Raw genomic sequence first — 22,285 nt, forward strand, 5'->3', positions numbered from 1 at the left:
CTATATAGATAGAATTGTGGGGTCACCATCACTAGAGGGGTCACCAGCAGGAGGAAAGAGAAGTAAGGATCATAGCTGTATAGTTAGACCTCATTTAAACGTCTGCAGACCATACCCCTCTTCCTACCAATTTCTACAGTACAGACACAGTAGCAGGGAACCAATCAGTCTTGTTCCCAGCCATGTGATCACCATGACTGCTGTGAAATAGTGATCATATCTTTTTTTTTTATAAAGATACCAGAGGGCTCATAATGTCACAGTGATAGAAATTAATAAATATATCAACATGTCATCAGGGAAAACATAGCCAGGGGAATTACAAGGGAAGGAGGGGGGAATATTATTAATACGTCTTACTTGTAGAATGGAGTGGTCAGAGCTTGCTCACAGAAATAGTCATTAATATAAGTTCCGAGCAGTCGCCTGTCCCAATCATCTGTCACATGACCTCCATAGTTGACTCCGGAGATCAGATATTTCAGCGCTTCCCACGGTGTCTCCTCATACTCATCCAGATACAAGCTGAGAAGATTCTCCGAGACCTGTGGAAGGAAAGTAAAGACCCCGATTTACCATCATCATACACAATACACTGGAGGAAAAACAATTCTATACACTGCTATGGAGCACATTGAAGACTGATTAACACTGATTTATCATAATTAAATAAGGAAAAATATCTATATGACCCAGAGGATCACATGATAAGCTCATATTGACCTCTGATGATGAAGTCAGTTTTTCTGGCATATAAAGGAAGTAACTGTAATTTGGATGTAATATATATATATAGATGAGGGCTGCAAATGCTGCATTGGGTAAGTTCTCTTTTCCTCTAGACTGCTATGTTGTGAACTGGTGCATTGGGAGTACAAAGTTTATCATGGAGTACCAGTTACTGGAAGGTCTCACCTCAAAATCGGAGTCATTAAAGCCGTATACAATATTCCAGCCCAGCTGGAGGAACTTCCTGCGCTCCAGGAGGATGCTATGGAAGAAGCAGAGAGAGAAGAGCAGACGGCGGTAGCTGGAGGTCTTGGTGCAGCGGGAGAACTGAGGCTCTGTGATCAGTTGGTAGAGACGCTTCATGTTGGCGCGGAGACCCTGCACGACACACAAAATTTTAACAAAGCTCAGTTTATGTATTTCATGATAGGATAGGACTTTTGTGGTCAGGAGGTAAGAGGTCACAGGCAGCAATCTGGCCATTGAATTCTAGCTGACCTCCAACATCTCTATATAAAGCTGATGTGATATCTTCCAGATACAGGTCAGGTTCTGCTGCAGGTTAGCCACAGCCACAGTCTCACCTTAGGCGGTTCAGTGGTCATCTTGATGCTGGCCTGCAGGATGGAGATGGGGAACTCCGGGTGCGGGCTGGAGCTGAGCCACAGCCTAAAGTTTGGGTGCGGATTCTCCACCTGAAGCTGCTCCACCAACTTGTCCAGCTGTGGCATCCAGGAAAGAGAAAGGTGACAATTGGCCAGGAACACCCAGTGACCTAAAAATGTAAAATATATCATTAATAAGAACTGCAGTCTAATAGGAAAAGCAATGACGAGCTGAAATGTCAAATACAGACAATAAACTGAACTCCCAACAAATAACTATGTACAACTGAAGCCCCTATAAGGTAGAAGCTTGACTTGCCAAAGGCTTTGTATTCCTGCATATGTTTGGTAAATCTTAATACAAAAAACATAGTATATACATTTATATGCTCATTGTGTGGATCATGCATATCTAACACTGATTTATAAATGGCCCAAAAAAAAAAACAAAGTGGGAAACCGATTTACTTTCAGATGCTCTATCAGTACAAGGAAAATATTTATTGTCAAACTGTAGAAAAGAATCATAATTGCAACAGCAAAGTCTGTCTAAATCACAACAAAAATGTAAAACTAATACTTGTAATAATACTAAATTACCGCTAGATGGCATGACAGATCACAGAATATAAATCCATCAATAATGTCCCCCAAATTCACACATGGGGAGGTGTTACTTTTATAATTATCTGTACACACAACACCTCACTGGTATAGGTGTCAATATATGTATATGGATAATTACTATTTCTGATACATAAAATTACTGCTATAAAGCAGTGAAAAGTGATGATTGCAAATGATTAAATATTCCTTTTCTCTGTTCATCTCATTGGTATGTAAAATATATAGCATAAAATATACCATGCTACATTGCATCAGAAGCTGCACAGATTCTCTTGGTCAGGCTTGCTTTCCTCTGTGCACATGCATAAAGTTCCCCATTTATCTATATTGCAAGGACACCAACCCCTGCAGAATGAATGAATAAAAGGAGCAGAACCAAGGATCCAGGCCTGAAGACTTTTTCCGTAGAAGCTGTGCTGCTCCTAAAAGGCCATAAACTCTGTCTGACTCCTTATACCCCATGGCATTATCCTATCTCACACGCGTGTAAATGACACCCTTATAGTACAGTAAGGTTAGTGCTGGTAGCAGCCATATTGCATTGGTTCGGTCATATGCAGGACAGTGGGTGAGCTGCATACATTAGAAGAAAGTATTCTGTTGCTTATTGTCAGTGCAGCTGTCACACATCTTTTTGAATTAGGATTCTGTTCTTAGAAGTTATAATTGTGTAGCAAATCTATTGGAGCAGAGGGGAAATTCTGACTATAGTTCCACATTAAGTGGTGGGTTCACCTTATTGATACGCCTGTTTTTAGTTTAACCTCTGGTGTTGTTGCAAAGGTGATTGGATGAAAAAATCAATGGAACGTTTTGTATCAGCCGTGCTCTGTTCTCTGTGACTCCTGTGTGTGTATGATGTAAGATGGAGCAGATCTGAGCCTCACCTTCCTTCACTCCTTCTTTGATCATGCGGGTAGCAATGGGGGCCTGGCCTTGTCCCAGGGACAGAGCCTGGAAACGCTGCGACATGCCACACTGCTCTGCCAGTTGTAGAAGCGCGCCTGTGGGATCCACGCCTGGGGAGAGAACGAACACCAGGGGGGAACGAGGAAGGGAGTCATCAACCACCTGCAAGAAATAAAGAGAAGATGGTTATGGCACTGGAACAGCTGTAAAATGTCAGCTCACATCGAGTGATTGTCAGTTAGTGTACTGCTAATACTGATCAACACGTTTCCTAGTGTTATACGCATTGCCTATGGTCTATTAGTGTGCCATGACAATCACCTCCAAATGTCTGAATTTCTGTCCAACTTTCCCAATCAAGTGCACTGGGCGGTGGGGGGGTTGGTGGTGTGTGGGTGTCAGAATTAGGTAAAACTGATGCTTTGCCATGCAAGGTCAAACCACAGGTCACATTTTAGGTTTAATATGAGACCTAATCTTTGGGGAAAGGGATACTCAAATCAACAAGGACACTCTAATATCCAATAAGGGTATTATAATAGGTACAGAGGTACTCTAATATGTGAGAAAATAGTACCAGAGGTAAATAATAGCAGAGGTACCGTAACTAATGAGAAAAGGGGTATTCTAATTAGTTGGGACAGAGTTACTCTAATGAATGTGAACAGGGGCACTCTAGTAAGTGGAGAACCTGCAATTATTGAGAGAAGGGGTGACCTAATTAATTGGAATTAAGATACTCTGCTTAATGAGACCAGAGATACTTTAATCCACCGTACTTAAATCAATAAGAAAAAGGTACTCCAATGGATGAAAATAGGGGTATTCCAATAAATGTGTACAGAGGTACTCTAATAATTGAGAAAATGTAAATATGAATTGGAACACACTCAAATAAATGAGAACAGGGATCCGTAATCAACTGGGACAAAGCTACTCTAATAAATGGGGATAGGAAACTGTAATTAATGGGAAAAGGGGTACTCTTATCAATAGGGACAGAAGGATTCTAATCAATAACAGAGGTGCTCTAATATTGGTAAAACGGGTATGGTAATCAATGGGGATTGGGAGGTGCTCTAAATAATAACAGAGGTACTCTAACTAATGAGGACAGAGGCACAGTAATTAATAACAGGAGTAGTCTAACCAGGTTTTTGAAAATGCCCAAAAAAAAAGTTCATCTTGGTTACCCATTATTTCCCCCTACTCACTGCTCTCATGTCCAGTACAGGTGGCTCTGTGAACTTAGATCCCAGGTTTTTGATGATGAAGGCAGTGACACAGAATGCCACCCTATCCTGGCGCAGTGAACGGACGATCAGCATTCTCTGCACCTCGGTGCAGGCATTTTCCCATTCTCCTGCAAAAAAAACAGTGTCTTGCATTAGAAAATATACACAGTGGTACACTGCATTAGGTCAGGCCTACAAAACCAACTAATAAATCACTGTACATATAGGAAAAATGTTGTATCACAGTTGTGTTCTTGTAATAAAAAAAAACCTTAACAATGCTTTCAAGCTACAGCAATCATACAAAAAGAACAACATTCACTCAGAGTGAACATTAGTTTGCAGCAGCATAGCTGTGGTTTAATATAAATAAATACCAGCACCCACTGCAGTACCTGGAAGGCAAGCGTTCTCAGGTTCCGGGCTCGTATACCACTGGTGCCAGTCACGTGGGTACTGCTCAAATGAGTTCATTATGCCATGGAAATTGGTCAGTTTGTCAAGTTCTGTTATGTTATCCCAGTTGGCATCAGAGAGCCAACCAGAGCATGGGTTATCCATTTGTTCTTCTCTGTCCAGCACCTGTGAATGAAAGACATACCATCAGTATTTTATATAAAACTCACTCAATGACTAATGTTACACTTTATTACTGGAAAAAAAATGTTATTCAAAGCATGGCAGAGCAGGGAAATACTCTCCGGCATGCACAAGTTAGTCCTTCAATGTTTGGACATAGGAAACAAACTCTAAATTAGTACTGGGGATAAAAACAGAGCTGTTTCTGTCACATTTGCGAAACATAAATGAGGATTTTTTAGCCATCACAATGGTGTGCTGCTCGCCTACTTTTTTTCCACATTACAATTGGTGCCTCTGGGATACCTACCACTCCTCCTCGCAGAAAGAAGTTATATTCATCCATATTAAGTTTTCCTGCCACCTCCAGGATCTTGGCGCACATCTGGAAACTGAACAGGAGCTTGTGCCTTTCAAAGAGAGCCCGACATGTGTACCTGGCAAGACAAAAAGAATGTTGTCAATATAACATCTCCAAAATTATTATGATTAATTTTAACTTAATATAGTAAATAGAAAATTCTATTTATGTATATTTGATAATTTATCTTGCAGCCAGCCCCTCGCTGGATCAACACATTTTTCTAAGACAGGTTTACTATAAAAAAAAAGACTAGGAAAGTAGGAGAGGGCAGATCACTCACATTGCAGAAATAAAATGACACCTCTTCTTTCTTTCATAGAAAAAGTAATAGAATATCAAGGATCATAGAAAAAAATACCATGCGGACAGTGCTGGGCTTTCTTTTTTTCGAAAGCCCAGGATGCTTTTTAAACTTGCGTCATAGTTGTATCCTGTTATCTGTCAAATAAAGAACTATACAAAATCTCAGTTGGCCAAAAACTTATACTTTGATTGTACTGTGAAGCTAATATACAGCTGTAGGGCTTCTTGCAGTCTGATACATATCTACTACGATACGTTCTCACCTGTAGACGGCGTATGTGTGATACTCATTGAGGTTGGCAATCCTTTCATCCAGGTTGGAGCTGCGTTTGCTCTTGTCGATGCTCAGGTGGAAAAGGTCAATATAGGAGTCCAGAGAGAACTGGTACATAGGGTCAATCCTCCCGAGGTCATTCAGGACAAAGAAGAGAAGAGAGGCCCTCTGGGCACAAGGACGGTACGCCTAGGGGGAGAGGATGGATAGATGAGGGGATGATGTACCGCATAGCAGATGGCAACCATTACCTATACAGGATAGGTGACTGTAACACTGAAAGTGATCATATCAAGTCATGTATTAAAATATATGTAAACCCTGGCTATGACATTTCTCCCTTCCAATACAACTCTCCATATCTGTAAAACAAATCCAGCCATCGCATCTAAGAACAGATACGTTGCTATATATGACATTTCTCTTCTTGGGTTTAGTTTCATTTGGAAGTGGAAGTAAGCACAAAGTGTTTCTTTTTAGCAAGCATATATAAAGGGGTGTAATGAGGGAGACATGGGGGGACCCATTAGGTGAGGGCTAGGCTGAGGAGCTGCCAGGGTCACTCTCTGCCACACATTCCTGCGATGCTACATGTCTCTGCCCATGGGAGTGGGTGCAGATTGCTGCCCTTGTTCTCACCCCCACCAGTTACACTGTTGTGATTGAATGGGGAAGAGAAGAAGGATAGTGTACCACAGATGCAGTACTGCTGAAAGTGATGTAGAGAGGTGCAGGAACACCTGGCAGGCGGTCCTCTTGGTAGGCACAAGCAACTCCCCCAGCAGCCATGACAAGGGGAAACCATAGAGGTGGCCCATTAGGAGGTTTGCTGAGGGGGCCTCGTACTTTTACTTGAGCATTTGCATATATAGCAAAGGGCAAAAGGTTTTTTCCCAAAGACATAATGAGCCTGATATATTAAAGCTTTCCAAGACTGGATAAGATAATCTGTTATGGGAGAACCTGGGTGATCCAGTAAACCAATATTGTGCCTGCTATGGATGCCAGGGGCTTAGGCAGACTGTGAAAATTGAAACGGTTTGATGGCAAACCATCATCATAGTATATAGAATGTACATTGAGTCTATAATAATGTATATTGTCTATAATGTATATAGAGTCTGGAATGGCAAACATCAAGGAGCTCTACTAGATAGCAGCAGTGAAAACTTAGCTTATGGTCACCTCTCTGGCTAAATCAATCTTCTCTTCCGTCTCTTCACTGCTCTCTAACTGCTCGCTGACTTCAGTCGCCGTCACCTTCGAGGTCTGCAGAGTGTTCGCTAGTTGGACATCATCCAGAAGAGATCCGGTTGCCTCATTCAGCAGCCTGTGAGACCATTACATTATTTAGAAGAACAATTAGAAGACTAGAACCTAAAAAAGGCCCTGCTATGCCAGAGTATTATACTCACCTCTGTGGTGACCTGTATCTACCTTCCAGCACTGCAACCTTGCAGTCTTCAGCATTAGACACTTCCAGGAGTGTCAGATGGGGCATCATTTGGGCACTGTTGCTCCATCTTTCCACCCCTACTTAGCAACATGGAGGTAAAAAAGGAAAAAGAATTTGGGACACTACTGCCCACCGCTAGAGATATAGAATAATGAAGAGTCTGGTGGAGGCTGCAGTGCTGGATTGTAGGGAAAGTAGAAGTCACAAGCCATCAGAGATATTAATATATTACCATTGAAGGCAACTTCCTTTTTTTACCCTGACAGGGTCACTTTAGTAGGTATAACACTCTCTGTATTCATATTTTTAGGATGGGGCAGCTCAAAGATCACATAACATTTATTATCAGTATTTGTATGCTTGTAAAAAGTTCCCGAAGTATCCATTGTGTTTTACCAAAGCTATAAAGATAATAAGAGGACATTTACAAGGAGAGAAGGGAAAGAAATACCTGGCCAGGGAAAAATTGTCCTGCAAGTTGTTTATAACTGCATTATCTTGTATAGATTTTGGGACCTGTGCCAAAGGGACTAGCTCAGTGTTCTGTGCACAGCACTTTAGTATTTGTCAGAGCTATATAAATTTATAGGAGTAGTGTGTGACTGTGGGTGGATATTAGAGTGCAAGCTCCTATGGTACAGAGACTGATTCTCTGTAATTGGCTCAGGGTTTGCCTGTCCTGCTATGCCGAAGATAAGATTAACAGATGCTATTTATAAAGCAGACTGTCCCGTCAGTGTCCCTGTGATGTCTGGGTTAGGCTGTGTGTATCCCCACCTGAGAATCTCATCCTCCAGTTCTTGCAGTTTGCGTTTCCCAGCTGCAATGTTCAGGACCAACGATTGTTTCTGTTCCTCAAGCTCCGGGCGCTCTTTCCTCACCACACTGCCCAGTAGCTGATCTTCCAGGCCCTACAAAGACAAAAAGAATGGAGAATGATCCAGAAAGACTGCATAAATAGCAGATAATATGATACTGATACTGAATCCACCAACCCCTCATTCCATGCACACAGATGGGGGTCACAGAGTATAGGAATTTGTTCTATCAGAATATAACTTAGGCTCCTTTGGTAGAGATCCCTGCCAGGGTTAGTATAGACAATGCAGAGGGTATAACCAATTTATGGATAAATTACTAGATGGAGCTATCAGTGTCTCTCTGCTAATGTATTGGCCACACAATGCCTACTAGCAATAGGTTGGTTGGCTCATAGACTGTGGCTGCAAAGGAGAGCCTGTGTTTGTGTATCAGGCACACATGGCTGATCCTGGTACATAATTATGAATTTTATACCATATGGCCAAACTTAGGGAGACACCAAACCATCACACCTACTTATAAGGCCAAAAGTATGTGGACACCTGACCTTCACACCTTTCAACAAGGCCGAAAGTATGTGGACACCTGACTATCACACCTACCAAAAGAGCCAAAAGTATGTGGATGCCTACCTTCACACCTTCATAGAGAGATGTGGATACCTGACCTACCTATATGGGCAAAAGTCTGTGGACACCTGGCCTTCACACCTACCTATAGAGCAAAAGTATGTGGACACCTGACCTTCACATCTTCCTATAGAGCCAAAAGTATGCGGACACCTGACCTACCTATAGAGCCAAAAGTCTGTGGACACCCGACCTTCACTCCTACCTATAAGACCAAAAGTTTGTGGACACCTGATCTTCACACCTTCTTAAAGAGCCACAAATGATTGAGTTCAGGTGTTTCCAGTGAAGGGTACTTTATAACATACTAAGACACTTTAGATAATTTTACCCCTTGCAGTAATGAGTTGTGAAGGACCTAATATGTTCTGACCTGAATGTGGCCCTATGTACAAAGACATGAGTTGATGAGCTTAGTTTTGAGAAACAATAGTGTCATGACCACAACGCTACTGAACACCTTTGGGATAAATTGAAATGCCAATTAGTAGACAGGTCTTTTCGTCAAAGAATGCTTGACCTGTGGCACAGAAGAATGGAGGTTCTTATAGCCACAATGGGAGGGCCAACTCCACATTAATAGACATGGTTTTGGAATGGGACGTCCAACAAGCCGCCATGTGTGCGATGGTCACATGTCTACAAACCTTTGGCCATACAGTGTATAAATAAAGTTTACCAAACATTACCAGGTATTGATGATCAAGTTATTCTCTTTAAGCATATGTTCAGTAATCATATGCAGAGCCAGAAAATATCCAATAGAAAATGTTGGTAGAATAGTTACAGGCAGATTTTTCTGGTAAATGAATGTTATTGCCTCTAAGCTCTTTGTTGTTGTAGAATGTAGCATGCTCTGTCCATTCTACTCTACAAACAACCATCACTCTAACAAAATAAATCCACTCTTTAATCCTAATAACAGCACCCCTGCTGTGGGAAAGAGACTGTGGGGTTTTGTATTTGGAAATGCCTGAACACAATGGGGAAAATGGGATTAAACAGACAATGTGAGTCTTAAAAGAAACTTTTTTCATGCCTTGGAAAATCTCATTACTTTAGCCTTGGTTACATATGCCAGCGTCTGGCTGGAGGGTTATAATATATAGGAGAAAGGAAACACATTTATTCAAACATGGTTTACCGATACCAACAGAAATAAAATGGAACAGCCTTTCTAGAAGAAATCACTTACCTGCTCTTTTACGGCAAAATTGACGATGGTGGTCTGTGAGCTGATCTCCGGGGTGTAATGGGGGTTGGAGAGTTTTGTTGTGATGTAGAACCGGAATTCTGGATTGTAGGTAACATCCTTATCGCCCAACCGAATCTGAAGTTTTCCTCCTGTTCAATACACAAAAAACTTTCCTTTAGAAGTTGATCATATTTCAGAGGAAAGTCTTAAGAATGACTGGTTTTGGGCCAATTGCCTCCCCGCTGTTGTTTTCTTTCTGAATTACTTACCCACTTTGGCCACAGCCTTGTTAAGAATGGGTGCTAGTGATGGGTCCAGATCCTCCTGGATGTTCTGTAGAAGGATGGGTGTCCCAAACTGTACAGCCTGTTCCAAGGTGCGCATGAAATCCGGCATCTGAAGGTCGATGACTTTAAGACCCTAGATGAAAAAAAGACAGAATTGTCAAATTCTTACAAATGTTAAAGAAAGAGGAAGTGGTGGTCAACCTCTTTCCTAATAAGGAAATAGGTTTAGGCTATTCATAGCAAAATGGGACCCAGATGAAAGGACCTGGTAGATGATCGTACCCTTACACATAATCCAAGCTAAAGGTAAAGATTGCCCCATCCCAACACATGAGATCCAGGGCAAGAGAAGAGGAATATGACCCCATACCAGCATACTGTAAGAGATCCATGCTTGAAGAACTAGAAGATGACCCCATCCCAGCATATTGTATGTGATCCCCGCTGGATGAATTAGAAGATGACCCCATCTCGGCATATTGTATGTGATCCGGGCTCGATGAACTAGAAAATGACCCCAACCCAGCATATGTGATCCATACAGGAAAAAAATGGAAGATGACCCCATCTTAGCACATGCAATGCAGGCTTGAAGAACTGGAAAATTAGCCTAGCCCACCACATGTGATCCTGAACTGAGGAACTGTAAACTCACCACATCCCAGAACATAGGATTCAGGGTTTCAATAAATTTAAGTAAGATGGGAACATAGAAATTGATAGAAACAAATATTTATGAGCTTACCTTAGCTGCCTCCATACTTTTGATCCATTTGCTGGCTTGTCCCTGTGGATCTACCATCAGTGGCCACCTGAAAAAATGAATGGCATCATGGATTAAGGAGAAGGCTAATTAAGGGTAGCAAGAGGTTTAAAATACAGCACTGGTTCACTTTAATTACAGCGTCAGACAACAGATATACAGTGTTTGGTTAGGGTGTGGAAGGAAGTCAGAACAGCAAAAGAAGCCCACAGGGACACTAAAGGAATATACAAGTTCCATGTAGAGATGAAAGGGGAATAGAAATTGAGACCCAGGCACTGCAAGGTCACAAGATGTAACCACTGATCCACTGCACTGGCCATACATTCCACCCCCTGACTTATTTGTCACAGTGATGGCCAAGGGGAATGCAGGGCGCTGATGGTATTACCTGTTGCCACGTGTAACGATGACACCATTATCGCTGGAGAAACTGTCAGATGGAAGGCCCTGCAGGTTCCACTCACGTATCATGGTGGGGCTAGACAGAAAGGTGGACAGCGAGAACTCTGGGGAGCAGGGTACCAGGGTTTCCTTGACCTAGTGGAATAAATAGAGTCAGAAAGGAACATAGTATGAAAACTAAGCCGTTCTAAAATGCTTCAAATATATGTAGTTATCTGACATATCTGAAATATATCTAGTTATTTGACAAAGAATTTATCCTTTTAGAGTCTTGTTTGTTGGATTTGTTCCTACTATTTCTAGAATCATGAATTTCTATTGGCATGTTAAAACAACTCCATGGTTTTTATAGTTGCTGAATGTCCAAATCCAATAAGCTCAGAGTTGGAACTTTGTATACAGAAAAAAGTCACCTCTTTGATCCAGATGGTAAGTATTTCATCACGGTAGTTGGAGAGGAAAGGCCCCATATAAGACAAGAAGGCCGAGGCCAGCAGACAGTCACCGACTAGGAAACCCAAATCTTCTTCTAAACCCTGTGAAAAAGAATTGTGTAAAGGTAACCAGACACCCAAATAACTAACACAGACATAGGATGGACCCCTGCATACAAGCTTTATAAAAGAGATGCCTGTGGGTGTTTGGGAAACCCACCATCACCAGCTCAGTGCATATTACCATAGTCACTGACTTCCACCTAATATTAAATGATAACCTTAGGGTGGACTTTCTCTTTAAGAAGACTGGAGACTGGCAAATATTGAATAAGACTCACTTTGACTGTTTCTTCCCATCGAGATTTTTCCCCTGCTAGTCCTGTCACCAGGGTGCCTGCTCTTTGCAGCTTCACCTCCATCAGCTCTGCTTCGGCCCGTAGCTCTTCTTTTTGCGCCAGCTTCTCATCGTATTGCATTTTTAGCTGCTCCAAGCGTTCACCCACCTGCCACAAAGAAAAATATGAATAGATTAATTAGTTGGATGCTATCTGGGTAGAAAAAAAGGGACTTGATGCCAATGTGTTACCAGGAAATCGATCATAAGGACGATACTTTTATCCAGAACACATGGCAAACTTACCTAGGTCCCAAAACTTAGACCAAAACTTTGGCTTTACCTATTAGTTATTGCCCAATCCTTCACAAAATCTTTTAAAGTTTCAAATATAGAAGAGGAGGGTTATATTCTCTGTCTGTGTCCCCACTGGGGAGGATTCTCCTTATTTCCCATCCTTGACACCAGGGCAATAATTGATAGGAAATGGAAAAATTTCTCTTTATTTCCTATCTGGCACCCTGACACTAAGACAGAACATGTTAGAATTCCTCCAAACAGCAACTCAAACAGAAACAAAACCTGACAGAGGTTCTAATCTTTCCTACTAAAAAAGTAAATTTTTAAGGTTGCCCCCGTCAGCCACTTTAAAATAAAAAAAACACCCCTGTTGCTGATGGGAGTCTTGCAGTGGTGTGAGCACCAGATTCAGGATAATAGCCTGACTGTCATGGGGCATCACATCATCACATTACTAATATCAATTATGGGTGTACACTGTAGCCCTGCCCTAGCTACCCATATCTATGAGCTCTTTGGAAAGTAAACTATGACCGGCTGGAGTTACTAAACTGTGGGTAGTAAGTAACATGGGGTATTATGCAGTAAAGGCTGCAATCAGTCATTGTATCATATAAGGTTGGAGAACATGTCAGGTAAAATAGACTGAATGCTGTTGGAATTGAATGGAACCCCTAGAAAGGTGGGTCAGGTGACCCAGAATGTAAGAGAGAACCTGTTTATCCATAAGAGACCCATCAGACCCCAATGATAGCCTTTTCATCTGCCTGGTCTAGCTCCATGGCTCAGTAAACCTCTGGGTCTGGGTACCCGATAGCACAATGAGTAATTGTAGTCAGGTAATTAGCTGTGGGTGGATGGCATAACACTGCCAACATCCAAAGGAAAGAATTCCATGTAGTTCACAATTGTCAATTCAGTGACAATCTTCCAGATACATCCTTCTTCCTAGGACAATAATTGAAGCTGGGCATTCTTGGTATGTGCATGGGTCCTTTCTGCTTTAGCCCAGTGCCTCTCTTACCAGAAACAGGGCATACACCCCGAAGGTCTGCTGTGTTGCTATATTGCATGGTAGGAGAAATAACCTCTACATTATTTGGTGTAGTACGAGGAGGTGCTGAGAAGTTCCTGGCTTTGCCCCCTTCCAGATGAAATAGAAAATAGAGTGTGGGGGCATATGACAGCCTAATATCATAGTATGTAACTGTGCAAATATCAGGTCTTTGCGTTTCTTAAAACTGTAATTTCTTTTAGTGAGAAGCTGTGATGGCAGAGGCACAAGCAAGTTTCAATTCGTTAAGAGTTACAGGCCGTCATGAAGTTTTTGTTTTTTCCATGGAAAGTCAGCAAAGGACATTCAGAGTCAGATTTTACAAACACTGGGGGAGAAGTGTCCTTCTTACAGCACTGTCACAACCTGGATATCTCGTTTCAAGACCGGGCATTTCACCGTTGAAGATGAGCCCCACAGTGGCTGACCCGGCAAACTGCGATGCTGTCCATGAGCTGATTATTGTGGATCGGCGAATATCTGCAAAAAAGATAGCCCAGATACTTGACATCTCACGGGAGCGTATTGGGTTTGTCATCACCACTATCCTAGACATGCCCAAGCTTTCAGCGAAGTGGGTGCCGAAATGTTTGAACATTGATCAGAAGAAGGAACGAGTTGAAGCATCCAAAGCCGTTTTGGCCCATTTTGAAGCTGCACCGGACTTTTTGGCTAGGTTAGTGACTGAGGATGAAACCTGGCTTCACATCTATGATCCTAAAACCAAGGAACAGTCAAAGGAATGACACCACAGCGGTTCCCCGCAGCCGAAGAAGTTCCAAACCCAGAAATCAGCAAGTTATGGCATCCGTTTTCTGGGACAAAGACGGTATTCTGTTGGTGGACTACCTATCTCAGGGCTCTAGTATCACCAGGCAGTATTATGCTAACCTCCTGGACCAGCTGAAGGAGGCAAATAAGATGAAAAGCAGTGGAAAGTTGACCAAAGGGATCCTTTTTTTGCAGGACAATGCACCTGCGCATGCATCCAACGTTGTGGCTGCCAAATTGAACACCCTGGGTTTCCAATTGGTCCACCATCCCCCCTACTTACCTGACCCGGCCCCTTTGAACTATTATCTGTTCCCAAATTTGAAGAAACACCTGAAGGGGCAACGTTTTGAGGACATTTCTGACGTTAAAGGTGAGGCTGAGAGTTGGTTTGCAGCCCAACCAAAGAACTTTAATTTGAACAGTCTAGAAAAGCTGCAACTATGCTGTACCAAGTGCATCAGTCTCAGGAGGGAATAAGTTGAATAAATGTGTTATTTCATAACTCTGGCTTTTTTCTTTCTGGGCAAAGCCAGGAACTTCTCAGCACCCCCTCGTACTACATTTACTGTCATTTCACAATGTCCATTTGCAGTACAGAAGGGCATTGTAATTTCTGTACATGCAAAGTAAATACTTGAATGTCTGTTACCTCTCTGAGTTTATTCTGAGCCTCAGCCAGTGATGCCTGCTTCTCCGCCAGCTGTGCCATGGCTGCATTCATGCGAGCCCTTTTAGGCTCTACCACACGGTATATCCGGCCATACATCTGCCAAGAAAGAAAAGATGCAACCATGAAAAGGAGACTAGGAAAGTCAGAATGTCCCTCAAAATTCACAAATGTCTACCAACATTGGCCTCACCCTTGGCATTCCCATTGATTCATGATAATGTACTCACCTCCATGGCTCGCACCCACATGCACAGAGAGCGGGCTGCCAGAGATACCCTGCCAACGATATCTGGCTGGAAGTCTGGCAAGACGCAGTATTGACCGATCTTTTTCAAGACCCGCTCGGAGATATTGTCCTTGTCAAAGTGGATCAGCTGTTTGATAAAATTGGACTCCCCTAGACAACGAAAAAGCCACATATATAGGACATGTGAAAGGTCCACATACAGTATCTCTCTGGTCTCCATCAACTACTTCAACCTATTCCAGCCATACCTAGTTGTCTTTTAGCCTCGGCCCAGGTGGGTTCATTCCCTCTCAGGATCATTACAGCTTGCATGACTGTCTCTACCAGGGCTGGTGGGCGCCCATAGGCTTTGATTTCTGTCAAGTCCTTCTTGTTCAGTGTCTCCAGGGCCTATGAGGAAACCGGTGGAGAAATCTCAAATGCAAAGAAATCAATGTATCAGAAATGTATTTTACCCTAAAAATGAGTTTTTTCATGTACAGTTTGGTCCATAAATATTTGGACAGACACAACTTTTTTCTAATTTTGGTTCTGTACATTACCACAATTAATTTTAAATAAAACAGATGCAGTTGAAATGCAGGCTTTCAGCTTTAATTCAGTGGGTTGAACAAAAAAATTACAAAAATATGTGAGGAACTAAAGCGTTTTTTTTTACACAATCACTTTGGGGCTCAAAAGTTGACTCAAAGGCTATTTTATGGGCTGGTGTGGGCAATTCCTTTGGTATGTCATTATCAATTAAGCACAACATGCTGTCAAGGGAGCTCACCGTGCAGGTGAAACAAGCCATCCTTAGGCTGCAAAAACAGAAAAAAACTATCCTAGAAACTGCTACAATATTAGGAGTGGTAAAATCTACAGTTTGGTACATCATGAGAAAGAAACAAAGCACTGGTGAACTCAGCAACACCAAAAAAACCTGGATGTCTACAGAAGACAACAGTGGTGGATGACCGCAGAATAATTTCCATGGTGAAGAGAAACCCCTTCACAACAGCCAACCAAGTGAACAACACTCTCCAGGAAGTAGGCAGAGGGTGCACTGCAAGGTGCAAGACACTCATAAGCCTCAAGAATAGAAAGGCTAGATTGGACTTTGCTCAAAAACATCTAAAAAAGCCAGCACAGTTCTGGAAAACCATTTTTTGGACAAATGAAACCAAGATCAACCTTTACCAGAATGATGGCAAAAAAAAAGTACAAGGAATGCGTGGCTCATGATCCAAAGCATACCACATCATCTGTAAAACATGGCAGAGGCAGTGTGATGGCTTGGTCATGCATGGCTGCATGGCTGTCAGTGACACTGAGTTCAAGACTACATGCTGTCATTGCCAGCAAAGAGTTTTCAAGCAAGTATTAGAAATGAACATTTTATTTTCAGCTTTTTAATTTGTCCAATTACTTTTGAGCTCCTGAAATGAAGTGATTGTGTGAAAAAAAGTCTTTAGTTCCCCACATTTTTATGCAATCTTTTTGTTCAACCCACTGAATTAAAGCCAAAAGTCTGCAGTTCAACTGCATCTGAGTTGTTTTATTTAAAATTATTTATGGTAATGTACAGAACCAAAATTATAAAAAAGTTGTAGCTGTCAAAATATTTATGAACCTAACTGTAAAACCTCATTTATTGGCTCAGTGAAATCCCTACAGCATTTGGTAGTCAAGGGCAAGGGAAGACACTGGATCTGTGATTAGATGGCTATGGCTTTTTCTATGGCTAAGGATGTCTTCTCTCTTTGTTTTCATTGTGTCTTCACACTTATTCACAGTAACACTGCGAATATTGCAGAATCTGCAGATTGTGTTGAGCTTGGTCAACCAGAGCAATAGAAGACAATGAAACTGTGGTAAGACTTTCTCTGTGGCCCAAAAATGTCTCCCTTTTGTTATCATCACATTCTGTCACTTTATATGAGCTAAAGCTGCAAAAAACTAAAAGGCTCAGTTTACCCAAGACTAGTTTTGATAGATCCTGGACAGCTGAACCAAATGACAGTCTCTTCTGTCTTTCAGGACACTATATTGGTGGAACCCTGTGTGCAGTACTGTGCCTATTGCCATCCTTGTTGGAATTATTTAATATATATCGTGGAGATTGTAACAGAAAGCCAATAACATAGAACAGAATGCTCAGTGGGTTTAATTCTTCCATGTGCAAATGCGCTTTTGGCTGTAGAATGCCCTGGAAAAGCCACAAGGTTGGGACACCAAAAACTGGGATCAGAGCTGGGAATTTTGGGGAGACTTCTTATTAAAGTTCAAGAAGAAAAGTTGGACCTTACCCTCATTGCCTCCTCTAGAGCAGGAAGCGCTTCCTCCAGGTCTTTCTGTGCGTTGTCTGCCAGAGCTTTACACTTTATCTCCTCCGCTCCGATCTTCTCGCTGTGGGCTGTGACCGTCTAACGGAAACACATAGGGAAATTTTTTTATTTTTTTAGAAAAATAAAAAAAAACACAGTTTAGCTTCAAAGTTAATGGGAGTCACAGAGGCCTAGTACAGACTGACCTTTTGCTGCTCGTCAGCCTCTCTCCTCTGCTGGACGATGATGACCAGATACTCCTCGCACTGCTTCTGGAACTCAGCTACTTTGCTTCTGGCAATGGCCAGTTGTTCGGACATCTTCTCCACCTTCTCTCGGGTCTCATCGATCTTGAAGAGCCCATTGCGCAGCTTGGTGGCCTTCTCCCCTAATTCTGAGCGTTTCTCATTCAGGAGACTGAGGTGGAAAAAAGATTTTTATAATGTTTAGAATAATCCAGATTTATTGTTAAAAGATGAACTGATCAGTTTAAAACATTTATCTGCTCTACGGGGAAAGGAAGTGGTGGCAGTTTTGCTCCTTTTTTGCAGTTGATGGAAACCACCATATTGAAATTCCCATCTCTTCTTCATATGTTTGGTGACAGGCAAATAATCTGAACTACCAAATTATTGGATGAGAGCAAAGAAATGATCAGGTAAATAGCAATAAAGGACTGACATACCTTTTGTACCGGGACACCACCTCCAAGTAACTGGTGGGGGTGATGTAGTTATGTCTCTTTAGTTCCAGTTTCATCTTGCGAGAGTACTCTGCTACCGAGCGATGCATGGTAACAAAGATCCTGGCCACCTTCCCATTTATCTAAGAAATAAGAGGACAGAGAAGGAAAAATTGGGATAAGAATTGGTCGAAATTAATGTTTATTCTATTAGAGCAGCCATTCTCATTCAGGGTTCCTCCAGATTGTTAAGGGTTCCTTGAACTGTGATTGGTTGACCTTCCATTTCATGGTTCCTGCAAAATTTCAGGTCCAGTCCCAGGTCCAATTGGCAGAAGCAACAGCATAATGACAATGAAATTTAAGCTGTTGCTAATTTAGAGAGCACTCTTTCCACTGACCACCATTGAAGGAACTTTCTTTACATTAATGTAAAGGACATTCTTCCCAATGGCCACCAATCTAAGGGGCATTCTTTCCAAAGACCACCAATGTAAGGGGAATTCTTTCCAATAACCACTTATATAAGGGGCATTCTTATCAATGACCACTAAGGTTAGAGGCATTCTTTCCAATGACCACCAATGTAAGGGGCATTCTTCCCAATGACCCCCAGTCTACTGGGCATTTTTCCCAATGACCACCAATGTAGGGGCAATTCTTCCCAATGACCATCAATCTAAGAGGCATTCTTCCCTATGACCACCTATGTAAGGGGCATTCTTCCCATTGACCAATAATCTAAGGGAAATTCTTCCTACTGAACACTGGTGTAAGAAGCTTTTCTACTGATACCTCAAAATATTTAATTTTGTTAGGGGTTCCCCGAGATCTTGAGGGTAAAAAGGTTGAGAAAGGCTGTTTTAGGGTCACACTAGGCTGATAGATATGAGTAAAACTCACCCCTTCCAAGTTTCCAAGTTCCACCCCTTCCAAATATCTCTCGGCCACTTCCAGAAGAGCTTCCTGTGGCCATTCGGAGAACCAGTCTATAGTAGTGCAGTTGACCAGTGCTGGATACTGACGAATGCGGTTCCTGCATCAGAAGAAGACACAAACATTGCGATCATAATAAAACACTGAAAGCCACCTTGATTGCTCTTTTATTATTAAATGCATTGTATTTTGCCAAAATCTCTCAAATTTTAGTGTATAATTGTTATCAATATGTGTGATATCAATACAGGTGATCTTTCTACTAATGTATAGGTTTGTGTTGGCAGGGATGAAAGACATAATAACAGATGAGACCATTGTGCATGGCTGCACCCCCATCGCCTTCATAGCCTGCAGCAGGTGACCCTATTATTAGTCATAGTCCTTAATAGTCCTTGTCCATACCCTAGAGTTCGATACTGAAATGTGAAAACAACGGACCTGACTGGAGAATATAGACTATCATAGAAGAACCTGATTGATCCAGCAATATTTCAAATCCTGGATCAGATCCACTACAGGTTTGCTGAATCACCCAGGTTCACCTATGATAGACTATCTTCTCTTTAGGAGAGCTTTTATAAATCAGCCTGAATCAAAGATATTTTGCGTGTGAAGTACAATCTCACCTGAAAGGGTCTCCCACGGGGCTCATACATAGAACGATGTGAAGATTGTTCCGCACTCTCTCAATCAGGAAGTTGAAAAGGCTCTCTGGATTGTCGGGGACACCTTCCTGTCGCGCCTTCTCTTGTAAAATGCTTCGGATCTGTAGAACGATAGACAAGAGCCAGACACTGAATGTAGATCTTTGTCTTGTCTAAATTACATTTGTATGCTCTGAATATAACCATTTGCCATATTTTTAATAAAATACTGATTTCACGTTTTCATCCTTTTTGTCAACATATTTTTAGCTCTTGCAGCCTCTTTACAGCCTCTTTACAGCCTCATCCCGTCTTCATGCATTTCAGCAACTGCTATAGATCAGACTGTGAAGCAAAGTCAATATGGCGTCCTTTGTTAAAAGTTTACTTTTGCAGGAATTAGCTTCATACTGTCAGTGTTGCTTTGCATCAGTAAGGAGGAGCACTCAATCCAAAGCAGAAGTAAAGAGGGGATCCTACACTAATACAAGACCAGCCTGCTGTCATTTAAAAAATACAGCCAGGGCCCACAAGCGGCAGTCAATATTGGGCTCTTACTGCAATACTCTCCACCTCTCAGGTGGCATACCACACAACACCTCTTTTCCAGAAGATGTTCTCAGTCTTTATGGTTTAAATTACTCTCAGCATTATTTAAACTTAATAACTGCGGTTGTAGGGTGTCAGAACCATTCTACTGAACCAGTGTCACCCTGGTACACTGGACTCACAGTGTAATGATGTATGATCAAGGACAGCCTACCACAGAAGATGATTGGAAAAGTACCTTTCATTTCATGTGGCCAGCCTAAAAATAAAAAAAAATGTACCAGAAATGAAGTGCAGAGCCCAGAGAGAGCATGGCACTACCTGGCAAAAACTAAAGCAAGTGACAGCAATTTATGTTTTATGCAAATTACTTCTCTATTTATTACAAGAGCAAACAATCCAAGTGAACAATATCCAACTTCTCCCATGCTGCTCCTCAAAGCTATGTCTTTTTTCTTCCATGTTGCAGCAGACCAGACTACCACTAGCAATGCTCAGATTGTTTGCATCAATTCATAATAGCAGTGCAGATGATACACAACAGGAAGGTGATATCGGTGATATAATTACTGCCTATGGTCCTGGTTAGGTTGAGATGTAGGCAGTAAGGCAGCCACTTTTGGCATTTTTGAAGAGAGGTGCACAAAGTAAGACCTGCCACCTAATCTGCTAAGAAGTTTGGGATAGGGATGGGGGGTTTATACTAAGACATTGTTTTGCCTTTTAGCACTATTTGGGGGTTGGTCCTGGTGAGTCTACTCCTGCTAAACGAGATAAGAAATCAAATAAACAGCGCCAGACCAAAAAGAGTCCAAGAAAACTTTTATCATTTATCAGATGACTGAATATTACAGTCAACACATTTCGGGGGTCAAAGCAATCCTCCTTCATCAGGGCTTAGATGTTGAGAGTGTACCTAAGTGAACCCTACACAGCAAAATAATATGAATAGATTGATGTGAAGGAAACACATATAATCTGAGAATAAATCAGCAGCATGCATTGTAGGGAGAGGCCTGCACACACAAACATACCTCCTCAAACTCATCCGCCTTGTACAGGTTGGGGACCTCTCCGGAGCTCAGGATGTTGTTGACGTCCTCCAGAAAAGACTCATCTGTGATTTGGGTATCAGTCAGGAGAAAGACAGATGGACGCCCGTCTACACCAGCCTGGCGGTACAATTTCTTAATGTCTGGGAGAGAGAAAAGAGCACATATGAAAGTAATGAACTTTAAAGAAAGACAAGGAGTAAAATATCATTGTATATAATAAGAATTTAAAGAGTAAAAAATGAAGACGGACACATTAGTTGGGTGGTGTCCCCCTTTCCTTTCCCTGATCTTTTCCCTATGCTATTTGACCCTTCCCTGATCCCTTTCCTATGTTTCTTCACCCCTCCCTGATTTCTTCCCTATGCCCTTTCACTCCTCGCTGATCCCTTCCCTAAAACCTTTCACCCTCCCTGATCCCTTCCTTATGCACCTTCTCCCCTCCCTGATGCTTTCTCCAAGACCTTTTACCCCTCAACCCCCTCTCTTTACCTACCTGCACTTTATTCTTATCTCTGTTTAGGGTGGCAATGCTTCCTCCCCATAGATACAGTACAGCAGGTAAGCTATGTCACTCTAGGCCAGGAAATGTATCATTGGTAAAATTATTGGTTGAGAATAAAAGGAAAAAATCAGAAAAATTAAACTAACCCAGCCACCATACCAAGGAACTGTAAGCAGCACTATGTATATTGGGTTTAGCTTTGCTTTAAAGAAAGCCTGTGCTGAATGAAACAATTGCTGGTCTCGGCCTGTAAATGCTACCTGGCAGTAATGTTGTTACCATTTATTAATCAGCTAATTAAACAGACAGGTGCTCTTCAGGTTTCTTCTTAGTGGGTCAGTCATTCCTCTCTTACCATCGTGGAACTCTTGTCTGCGATACCCACGCGTCACTTCCAGCTGGAAGACTTTGTATTCACAGATATAGGCTGCCAGTCGCGCAAGACTCTGCCGCCCACTACCCCCAATGCCAACCAATAACATGTTCCCTCTTGGCTGGCCAATCACACGCACGATTCTTGTCACTGCAAAAGAAATTTTAAAAATGTATTCAGAGCTCAAGCATCATCAATAAAAACATGTTCAATGAATAGAGAAGCTCAGGGGACAAC

At 42.0% G+C, this 22,285-nt stretch overlaps 1 protein-coding gene across 1 annotated transcript in view; it reads right to left on the reverse strand.

Annotated features, from left to right (window-relative positions):
* Positions 1 to 22,285, reverse strand: part of DNAH2 (dynein axonemal heavy chain 2) — a 112,617-nt gene that overhangs the window by 5,837 nt on the left and 84,495 nt on the right. The window contains exons 56-81 of the mRNA XM_072399329.1: positions 22,031 to 22,198; positions 21,153 to 21,313; positions 19,552 to 19,691; positions 18,890 to 19,022; positions 17,990 to 18,129; positions 17,511 to 17,721; positions 17,287 to 17,403; positions 15,247 to 15,388; positions 14,979 to 15,148; positions 14,731 to 14,847; positions 11,958 to 12,122; positions 11,596 to 11,718; positions 11,169 to 11,317; positions 10,760 to 10,826; positions 9,997 to 10,147; positions 9,728 to 9,876; positions 7,859 to 7,992; positions 6,811 to 6,955; positions 5,615 to 5,814; positions 4,995 to 5,121; positions 4,501 to 4,687; positions 4,085 to 4,233; positions 2,849 to 3,032; positions 1,314 to 1,504; positions 916 to 1,107; positions 361 to 545 (exon numbers count right to left, since the gene is read on the reverse strand). Of these exons, the coding sequence (XP_072255430.1) occupies positions 361 to 545; positions 916 to 1,107; positions 1,314 to 1,504; positions 2,849 to 3,032; positions 4,085 to 4,233; positions 4,501 to 4,687; positions 4,995 to 5,121; positions 5,615 to 5,814; positions 6,811 to 6,955; positions 7,859 to 7,992; positions 9,728 to 9,876; positions 9,997 to 10,147; positions 10,760 to 10,826; positions 11,169 to 11,317; positions 11,596 to 11,718; positions 11,958 to 12,122; positions 14,731 to 14,847; positions 14,979 to 15,148; positions 15,247 to 15,388; positions 17,287 to 17,403; positions 17,511 to 17,721; positions 17,990 to 18,129; positions 18,890 to 19,022; positions 19,552 to 19,691; positions 21,153 to 21,313; positions 22,031 to 22,198 (3,997 nt within the window). The remainder of the gene's footprint in view (positions 1 to 360; positions 546 to 915; positions 1,108 to 1,313; positions 1,505 to 2,848; positions 3,033 to 4,084; positions 4,234 to 4,500; positions 4,688 to 4,994; positions 5,122 to 5,614; positions 5,815 to 6,810; positions 6,956 to 7,858; positions 7,993 to 9,727; positions 9,877 to 9,996; positions 10,148 to 10,759; positions 10,827 to 11,168; positions 11,318 to 11,595; positions 11,719 to 11,957; positions 12,123 to 14,730; positions 14,848 to 14,978; positions 15,149 to 15,246; positions 15,389 to 17,286; positions 17,404 to 17,510; positions 17,722 to 17,989; positions 18,130 to 18,889; positions 19,023 to 19,551; positions 19,692 to 21,152; positions 21,314 to 22,030; positions 22,199 to 22,285) is intronic.

Source organism: Pyxicephalus adspersus, chromosome 2 (genome assembly GCF_032062135.1).
Source record: "Pyxicephalus adspersus chromosome 2, UCB_Pads_2.0, whole genome shotgun sequence".
NCBI classification, from domain to species: domain Eukaryota; kingdom Metazoa; phylum Chordata; class Amphibia; order Anura; family Pyxicephalidae; genus Pyxicephalus; species Pyxicephalus adspersus.